The sequence below is a fragment of the Myxocyprinus asiaticus genome, chromosome 11 (assembly GCF_019703515.2).
Source record: "Myxocyprinus asiaticus isolate MX2 ecotype Aquarium Trade chromosome 11, UBuf_Myxa_2, whole genome shotgun sequence".
Classification (NCBI taxonomy): Eukaryota; Metazoa; Chordata; class Actinopteri; order Cypriniformes; family Catostomidae; genus Myxocyprinus; species Myxocyprinus asiaticus.
In genome coordinates this window covers 38,793,388-38,804,195 of record NC_059354.1, presented here as the reverse complement: position 1 = coordinate 38,804,195, position 10,808 = coordinate 38,793,388, and the positions used below count along the sequence as shown (strand labels likewise).

At 36.5% G+C, this 10,808-nt stretch overlaps 1 protein-coding gene across 2 annotated transcripts in view; it reads right to left on the bottom strand.

Moving 5' to 3' along the window:
- Positions 1 to 1,306: 1,306 nt before the first annotated feature.
- The window catches only part of LOC127448501 (voltage-dependent L-type calcium channel subunit beta-4-like), a 50,667-nt gene continuing 41,165 nt past the window's right edge, over positions 1,307 to 10,808 (bottom strand). For both annotated transcript variants that reach the window (XM_051711099.1, XM_051711100.1), the window contains 2 exons: positions 10,132 to 10,317; positions 1,307 to 9,070 (listed from right to left, as the gene is read on the bottom strand). In XM_051711099.1, the coding sequence (XP_051567059.1) occupies positions 8,807 to 9,070; positions 10,132 to 10,317 (450 nt within the window). In that variant the 3' untranslated portion in view covers positions 1,307 to 8,806. The remainder of the gene's footprint in view (positions 9,071 to 10,131; positions 10,318 to 10,808) is intronic.

The following is a 10,808-nucleotide window of genomic DNA, read 5'->3' as shown; positions in this document are numbered from 1 at the left end:
GAATATATACACTGGCAGCCAAAAGTTTGGAATAATGTACAGATTTTGCTGTTACGGAAGGAAATTGTGATTTTAATTCACTAGAGTGGCATTCAACTGATCACAAAGTATAGTCAGGACATTACTGATGTAAAAAAACAGCACCATCACTATTTGAAAAAAAGTCATTTTTGATCAAATCTAGACAGGCCCCATTTCCAGCAACCATCACTCCAACACCTTATCCTTGAGTAATCATGATAAATTGCTAATTTGGTACTAGAAAATTACTTGCCATTATATCAAACACAGTTGAAAGATATTTGGTTCGTTAAATGAAGCTTAACATTGTCTTTGTGTTTGTTTTTGAGTTGCCACGGTATGCAATAGACTGGCGTGTCTTAAGGTCAATATTAGGTCAAAAATGGCAAAAAAGAAACAGCTTTCTCTAGAAACTCATCAGTCAATAATGTTTTAAGGAATGAATAATATACAATGCTTGAAATTGCCAATAAACTGAAGATTTCATACAAAGGTGTACACTACAGTCTTCAAAGACAAAGGACAACTGGCTCTAACAAGGACAGAAAGAGATGTGGAAGGCCAGATGTACAAATAAACAAGAGGATAAGTACATCAGAGTCTCTAGTTTGAGAAATAGACGCCTCACATGTCCTCAGCTGACAGCTTCATTGAATTCTACCTGCTCAACACCAGTTTCATGTACAACAGTAAAGAGAAGACTCAGGAGTGCAGGCCTTATGAGAAGAATTGCAAAGAAAAAGCCACTTTTGAAACAGAAAAACAAAAAGAAAAGGTTAGAGTGGGCAAAGAAACACAGACATTGGACAACAGATAATTGGAAAAGAGTGCTCTGGATCTTAACCTCATTGAGCTTTTGTGGGATCAGCAAGACTGTAAGGTGCGTGAGAAGTGCCCGACAAGACAGCCACATCTATGGCAAGTGCTACAGGAAGCGTGGGGTGAAATGTCACCTGAGTATCTGGACAAACTGTCAGCTAGAATGTCAAGGATCTGCAAAGTTGTCATTGCTGCACGTGAAGGATTTTTTGATGAGAATTCTTTGAAGTAGTTTAAGAAGTTCTGAATTTTTTTTTCCAAATTGTGATAGTAATTTTTCACATTGTTAATGTCCTGACTATACATTGTGATCAGTTGAATGCCACTTTGGTGAATAAAAGTACCAATTTCTTTTCATAAGAGCAAAATCTGTACATTATTCCAAACTTTTGGCCGCCAGTGTATAATATGAAAGAATATCAAGAATATCAATAATAATAAAAACAACACAAGGAAGTCAACACAGTGTCATTTACATTACATTTTATTTTACAAAAGAAAACTAAATGCACCTAAATTACTTCTTCTTACACATCTATTTCCCCAAAAACATGTTTCTTTAATCTGATAATGCAAAATGGAATATTATGCTTGCAGGTTTGCATTTCTCTCAAATACCATCCTGCACAAATAATACTCACAATTCCACTTGAACTCCATTTGAAGCCATTAAGTTGCAGACAGAGGTAAAGCATTAGCATGCAGCACTGTACACTTTTGCATAGTAAAAGGCTGTCATTTATTTTAAATAAATTTCTCGTTGTCTTTTACCAACATGCCATTGCATGATACAGAACATTCACTAAAGGAAAAAAAAACCATCTATCCTGGGAATGGGACGTTTCAGTGAAAATCTGGTCATGGTGGTATGAAATAGGAAGTACACACTTTTTTCTTCTTCTACGATATGAATTAAGTCTGACCAGGAGTTGACCAATTTAACATGCACAGAATGACATTACGTATAGGATGTACTGTACATGGTTAACACACATTCAAAAGTAAAACAAATTTACAGAACTCTCTGCTAAAGTTTGAGAAAATCAAACATATACACCTTATTATACAGTTAAGGCATAATCCTAAAGTCACTGGCAGGGAATGTATTGACTGAAATTGAAAAAGAAGTATGAGAAATTAATAGATACAAAAATGGGTAAAAACAGAATGTATGTCATAAATGTAATGGTGGGTCCTGAGCATTGGCTACAATATACACTAGAGTCACAAAAATACGGTTTCAACTGCATATCAAAGAACCATAAAACGGGTCATTTGATGTTTGGAGCCATACACCAAAATATTTTGTGTTTTAGTTCAAGGGATCCTCAAATTCTGTCTGATTCAAAGAGAGGTAATGAACATGCATTAAACAAGACAATGGAATTGTATGTTACTTCTTTTATAGCTTCAGAAATATTCCTCATGTATAATGCAGGTGGGTGGGGGAAAAGGGGGTGGCAGTGATAAGAAAGACAGTAAGGGCACTTTACACAAACTACATTGACTTCTACTGACCCCTCACCTCCAGCAAGAAGGATTTACAGAATGCTTTCAAATGCTACGCAAATACAGAAAACAACCTATGGACCTTCTTATTGGTTCTGCACAGGGCAACTTTACAGTTTACACTACTATCAAAGCTACCTCATAAATACAGGTTTATTGACAACTCAAGTCAGAGTGGAAACTGATCAAGTCCAGTTGTTTCTACACCAGTTGCACATAAAACATAAAATGCTTAAATCTCAACTATGAAATCACTGAAGGATAAAAACTTACAGAGTAAAACTATAGTATTACTTAAATTAACACAGCTTGTGTTCCATCTCTGTTGTGCTGTTACAAACACACAACAGCAATATCTGTGAGAGGAAACAAATCAGAACCTGTGATCTGAACATGCCAACACAAAACAATTCAGGTCATTAAGTCGATTTGCAAAACTCTGATATTGTGTATTAGCAAGAAATGAGTCAAGTAAAACACAACTGTCAACATCCTGAAAACATGCAAATGAGTCACATAAGATGTCAGGTCATCTTGCATGATTTTCAGATAAAGCCTTCACAGAAAAATAAATAAATAAAAAATGTAAATGATAATTATAATATATAATATTAATACAATTAAATTATATAAAAATATTTTATAGCTTGTACTTTGTATGCCATGTTGTCTGAAGTCTAATTATCTAAATTTATTTTCAAATATTTTTAAAATCACATATAAACCTTCAGTGTACCTGCTACGACACACAGAAACTTTACTATTGCTCAGGCACACACTAAATAGTCTCATAAACCTTAACAGACCAGAGACATTTTCTAGAGACATATTGATCCACAGACCTGACTGTGGAAAGTAGGTTTAATGAAAGAATGAATCTCCACTTAGCTGCCACACATTTTTGTGGTATTAAAGGAATAGTTCACCCAAAAATGAAAATTCTCTCATCGATTACTCACCCTCATGCCATTCCAGATGTGTATGACTTTCTTTCTTCTGCAGAACACCAATGAAGATTTTTAGAAGAATATTTCAGCTCTGCAGGTCCATACAATGCAAGTGAATGGGTGCCAACATGTTGACACTCCAAAAAGCACATAAAGGCAGCATAAAAGTAATCCATATGACTCCAGTGATGAAATCCATATCTTCTGAAGTGATATTATAAGTGTGGGTGAGAAACAGATCAATATTTGTCATTTTTTGCTTGAAATTCTGCTTCCTGCCCAGTAGGGGGCATATGAATGAAGAATGTGAATCACCAAAAGCACAAGAAAAAGAATGTGAAAGTAAAAGCTAAAGTGCAGCCTGACCGATAGGGACGGGCGATACCACTTATTTTCTTTTTGATCTGATACCAGTAATTTCAAGTCCAATATCGTCGATACCGATACCGATAATTCTATAAAACTGATTTTTTTTGCGATTTCTTGGGATAAAATGGGTAATTAAAAATATTATTTTTAGTCATACTTCGTCATTTATTTATTTATTTATGTACATTTGTGAGCCTAAACAAAAAATTATTAGACTTCTGTTTTGTTTACCCTTACACAAATTAGCCATGGTTTCACTACAGTAACTATAGTTTAACCATGGTAATTAGTTAAAACATAGTTACCACACAATTAACCATGGTTACTACTACAATATTAATGTAGTAAAACCATGGTTTCAGGCCAAAAAAAAAAAAAAACATACATGGTTACTATAATATTACTTTAGTAAAACAATGGTTAACTATTGCTGTGTCTGAAACCGCACCCTATCCACTATAGGAGTGCCATTTCGTAGAAGTGGCTGAATTCTGAGTGAGCCACTCCTTCCCTAATTTGTTCACTCATTCTTACCCACAATGCACTCTAATAATTCAATGTACACTCGACAATGGTTAATCCACTGCAGGGAAGATGTATGAGCTGGGAGTTTACTGCTTCCTTCACTCCTGCTATGTTTTATTTCATGCTGAATGTATTAAATTAATTTTTGACAAATCATTACTTGATTAAAATAACATAATAACATATAGAGAGGCAAAACATACAGATATGTTTTAAAATGTTCTCTTTATTTATATTTATACAGAATTTTGCCATTAAGCTGAAGAATTCTATATTTACTAAATAATTCACTGAGGTGATATTATTTTAACTCAGGAGACTGCACACAGTGGAAATGATAATTCTGTGGTTATAACATGTAGGTTATGATCGGATGAGGGCGCTATGCGCTCAGAAACGCTACCCAGCTTGTATTGGAGTTTAAAGATACTAAAGTAAAACTAATAAATACAATAATGTACATCTGATAAAATGTGTTTACTTTTTATAATAACATATATATTAAAAATGACAAACAGAATGAAGATTTTTTGTATTAATATATTATTTAATAAGAATAACAAGTGAGGCCCAAGTATTTTAAAAGTTTATATGTGACGTTGTTTCTGCGACAGCCCCAGAGCTCCGACGCTCTGTGTATACGTCAGCGTCTGAATTCACTCACTCATTTCCTTCACTCACTACTGAGATATAGTGCACTCACTGCCATTCACTATATAGGAAATAGTGAATGAGTGAACGATTCCGTACACAGCCTATTTTTTTTAATTACTTATTATTAACAATTACACACAAACTCATTATAAGAAATTTCAACTTTAGATATATTGTTATTTTATTTTAATTTACTCCAGAAGCTGTTTCTCTGATTTCTATCATTACCTCTACAAGGCACTAATCCCTCTTGTTTGAACGAGCCTTGTGATGGTGCAAGTGCTTGTCTGCTTGTGTTTTTCAGCATATTAAGATGAGCGGAAGAAATATTTCCATCCTGCACAAGTATTTGCTAATATAGCATAATCCTTTTTATTTCACTTTGAAGCTTATGATTATTGTTCATAATAATATTGTTCACCAAATAATAATATCCCTAGTAAAAAAAAAAGAAAAAAAAGTTAGAATTGATATTTTTGTGTGAGGATCGATATCTTTGATACAACATCAGTATCGGAAGTATCGATACTTTAGGATGGATCCGCCCATCCCTACTGACTGCGCAGGGAGGAGAATTTATAGTAAAATTGGACTTAAATATTGATCTGGTTCTCACCCACACCTATCAAATCGCTTCTGGAAACAATGATTTAACCACTGGAGTCATATGGATTACTTTTATGTTGACTTGGAGCTTCAAAATTTTGGCACCCATTCACTTGCATTATATGGACCAAAAGAGCTGAGAAATTCTTCTAAAAATCTTAAAAATTTGTGTTCTGCTGAAGAAAGAAAGTCATACACATCTGGGATGGCATGACGGTGAGTAAATGATGAGAGAATTGTCATTTTTGGGAGAACTATTCCTTTAAGACCACAACCAGAACCCAACAGACCTTATTCACGCTAGAGCCATCTTTGTGAAGGATAGACTTACCATCTCTTCAATGGCACAAACAGTATAAAGCTGTATAAAGCTCCTACATCACATCTGATTTTCCACAACTCTTGTTGTCTGGAGTTCTTTGTATACTAAATGTTCTTGGATAGATATTTTTTCTCAATGTTTTGTCAACGGAACGATCCAAAAACACTTTAAACTGCAGTACAGCCCATTGAAGGTTAGTCTATCCCTCGCAGCCTCCTTGTCATTCCCATTAAAAATCAAAGATGGCACTAGCATGAATAAGGTCTATACCTAAAAACAAACCACAGCAATAGAAATACAGTATAGCACAGAAAATAAAATGTGATATGAGCATCAAACCAGACTCCTGGGAGTAAGACTACTCTTTATTATAAAACCACAAGAACCCCCCCAAAAAAGGAATGAAGAAAATGAAGCCTGTTTTTTAAAGAAAATTAAAGGTATAGTTTAGCCAAAAAATCTGTCTTCATTTACTCTAATGTTGTTCCAAAGCTGTCTAACTTTCTTTCTTCAATGGAACACAAAAAGGAGATCTTAAGCAGTATGTTGGTCTTAGGGCGTTTTCACACCTGGCTCGTTTGGTGCATTTGTTTCGGAACCTTGCATGCTTTTTCCCTTGGTTCAGTTCGTTTAGGCTTATATGAACACGGCAATCACACTCGGATCCGCACCAAAACAATCGGTCCACGACCGCCTGAATGAGGTGGTCTCGGAGCAATTGCAAATGAACTCTGGAGCGGTTCACTTGACGTGAGAATGCGAACCGACCCAACGGACCAACGAAACAATATCCCTATAAAAACCATGAACATAACTGAGGGATCTTTGGAGAAGACATCTGTTGATCAGCACTTCTCTGTATTTCATCAAAACATGGATAGCCTTTTGGCAACTATATTAGATATAATTGCACGTTTAAAATAGGAGCTGCTTTATAATTCCTGAGGTAATTTTAGTATGATTGTTTCTCTCTTTTCAATAGTGGCAGAACATGGGTAGGACGGCGTTAGCAAACAGAGTAAAACATTTTTACACGGCTTAACTCTGCTGTTTGTGTGTGTGTGCATGTGTGCACGTGTGTATTTAATGGAATCCTGAGAGAGGGAGAGAGAGAGATCTGTGAGAACAGGCATGTTTCAATGGAGAAATAATGCAAAAGCAACTAATGACGGATAAAAATAACCATGACGGAAACTTTAAAACTCATATCATCAGAGTGATAATTTGTATTTAGAGCACAACCTCTAACTGGCGACGCTCGAAAATTCTCTAAAATTTGTAATGGTTGACACATTTTTTAGAGGCATATAATTTTAACCGGTATATCAATGGATGAGCTTATTCCTGGAACAGTGAACAAACATAGTGACCAATAAGGGGACAGCGTGCTCACATGTGACCTTTATTGACAGTTTTGGTCCGTCAGGAAAAGTTGCATTCTTATATCACTAAAGTACAAAATATACAGCATGACCAGTCCGATAGTCAAACGGATGACTATTATGAACTAATTACTCATGAGTTCTTTTGAATCTACAGCTCGACCAGTGTAGTCTGACTCCCAAACGAATGACTCTTATGAGCCAGGTCTTTAGAATCTACAGCACGAACATACAGTGCGACCATTGTAGCCAGATTCCCAACAAAATGGCTCATGAGTCTTTTCTTTTGAATCTGCAGCTCGAAATATACAGCGCAACAAGTGTACTCCGACTCCCGAACGAATTACTCTTATGAGCCAGTTCTTTTGAATCTACAGCGCAAAACATGCAACACAACCAGTGTAGCCAGATTCCCGAACAATTGACTCTTATGAGTCGGTTCTTTTGAATCTACAGCTCAAAATATACAGCGCGACCAGTGTAGTCCGACTCCCGAACAAATGACTCTTATGAGCCGGTCCTTTTGAATCTACAGCGCAAAACATGCAATGCAACCAGTGTAGCCAGATTCCTGAACAAATGCTTCTTATGAGTCAGTTCTTTTTAATCTACAGCTCGAAATATACAGCGCGACCACTGTAGTCAAACTCCCAAATGAATTACTCTTATGAGCTGGTTCTTTTGAATCTACAGCGTGTTACCTACAGTGTGACCAGTGTAGCCAGATTCACAAACAAATGCCTCTTATGAGTTGGTTCTTTTGAATCTATAGCTCAAAATATACAGGGTGACCAGTGTAGTCTGACTCCTGAACGAATTTCAGGAATGCACTAAGAATTTTTACTATGTTATGTGTACTTATTTAATGGAATCCTTACATGTTAGTCTCAGTTACCATACACTTTTAGGCCGTCATTCTACCTAACATCTCCTTTTATATAAATGTAATTGGAAATACAATTATGCAAATGCAAATGCAAAAAAATAAATAAAATAAAATGAATTTAGTTCTAAAAAGGCTTAATTTTCTTCATAGATAGGTAAATAGAGAGAGGTCAAAGAAATATTTAGGATATTATGTCACGTATGACATTTTCCTGCTCTGTACCTCTAGGCAAAGGACAAGAACATCCAAAATAAAGACCAAAACAGAAATAAACAAACAGTGAATGCATGACACTCTGCTTCCATTGGCTACTGCGATCGTGCAAAAAGGCTCTATGCTGATTGGCTGCTGCCACTGTTGAGCATTTCTGCATGCAGGCACTAGTTCAAAGTGAAAATCAGCATGCCACCACAGCAAGTCCTGCAATATAGAGAATGCTGAAAACTCTGTGAAGAATTAGACATAGGGCCTAAGCCTGAAATACGAGAAATTATAGACCAGAAATGGTCACCCTGTATTATAGTTTTCACTCCTTCAAGATAACATCTATTCTTAACCATTGCAGATAAATATCTGCACCTCAAATCTCCAACTGCCTTACAAAAGATATGCAAGGGCTGCAAATAGCGGCCTTACTTAGACGGACCAGGTTGCTCAGATTTTGCTTTTAGTTGAGACAGTCCATGGGTGGGGACCTGGATTGCACTGCATTTTTGGGAAAGGGCTTACACAATTACGTGTTACCTCACAGCTCTCAGATATTAATTCAGAGTCTATGCCGTGAGTCGTTACTGTAGCCCCCGGGGGATTCTCTGTTGCGGTGGGGTTTGTATGCATCCTGATAGGGATCTTGGTAGTCCTCCTCTACCAGAGGGTAGTGGTCACGACTTTGCTGGGAGCAGGAGGACAGGCGGTTGTGACTCTTCTTTTGCCGTTCTTTGTTGTAGTAGTTTTCATCAGAGGTCATCAAGCTGTGCCTTTCCACTGGAGAATGGTCAGTGATGTGATTGCTGTTTTTATTTCTTTGGCTCTGTTGAAAGTACACCAGTATTAGCAGAAAAGCCAGTATAGTGCAATCCAAATATGACATTTTAATATGTTTCCTGAAAACAACCATGTAAAAAAAAAAAAGGACTGCATAGTTGGTCACAGCACACAGTATGTTGTGTTTTGGATACTAGTGTACTGGTGTTCCAAATTAAACCTATGGATAATGCATAATAACTGGAACATTTCCCAGAGCAGAGGATTTGACATTTGTTGAATGGAGTGAACTTGTACCCAAGTGGCGCTTTGGTGGCTGTAGCAGCAGTGCATTAAATGACTAAATGTAAGGAATTAAAGAGACAAAACGTCTCAGAAAGAAAACCTGTTTGTGTTGAACTCTTCACAAAAGTAGCTACATATATCTATCTATCATAGCATTAGCATATTAAGCTAAACAAGTATTTTTTTTTAAATAAATTAACAATCGGATTTTCATCATGAAAATGATTTAAAAACCGTTTGTCTCAAGAATCGCGATTTGTAACAGAATCTATGTTTTCCTACCCCTAATGGACAATAGCTTTTAATTTACATCACAACTGTGAACCATGATTTGCTACATGCTATTGCTTATCAAAAGTAGGTGGTATTAGTGGGACATCTCATTCTAGAGAGCATTTTATAAGACAAAAATTTGGAAACACCCAATATTGAGTCATCAATAATTTAAATGCTTATATCTGCTAAAAGATTATGAACTTTTAGGGGTATACCAGCATTTAGATGCCCTCAAAGCCAAAAGACATGGATTAAAAGCCTCAATTCTCAAATTTTGATTTCATGGGGTCTTTAACAAGCAAGAATTCCTTGGACAACCAGTATCATCATAAAGATAATACTGGTTGACCAGCTTTATCAGCTAAGTTTTGCTGATGAACAGCATGGCTTTGCTGGTCTACCAACTAGACCAGCATAAAATCAGCTCTAACAACTAATGGAAATTCAAGCTGGTGTAGCTGGTCTTTTCTGCATGGCAAACTCATATTTTAAGCCAGTGGCATACTGAAATCGGATACTCTGACTGAGCTCAAAGCCCTTGCTCACCTGTAGTCCAGAGATGGCTGTGGGATATGAAGACAGTACAGTGGAGCCCAGGTTGTGGCCCAGCAGAGGGTTGAGAGGAGTGCTGAGGGACATGTGAGTTGCACGCCAGTAGGCCTCTAGGTACTCAGCCAGGTGTTCACATGCATCCTCAAGCTGGTTCTCATCCAAAATAACATCAAACATTTCCTGGAGTGGGGCAGACAGTAGTAGCAAATGTTTATGGAAAGGTTAAAGTCAAAATGAAATCAAAATGCACCCCATTCACTTTCTTTATGCATGTTCCTGGTCTTTATGTGCATGATTCACTGGAATCATGATAAAAAAAGATTTCCTTTGTAATATTTCAGCAAATGTTATAACTATCTGTTTCTAAAATAACTTGCCTTAAATAAAAAAAAAAAACTTTTCAAGCCCTCCCATCCAACCACCCGGCTCCATTTTGGTGTGTACCGCCCACTTTTCAAGATCAAATCCATTTTAGATGGATAAAATCAAGTCCCACCCTATATTTGTTCTTGTTGAATATCCTGTTTCACTCATAAATTAGTCAGACTACAGAATTAAATTAGGTGACACAACAATAAGGCTCCATTCTTTAACATAATTTATTAATCTTTGCAAAATACAATTAATAGGGGGCCTGGGTAGCACAGCGAGTATTGACGCTGACTACCACC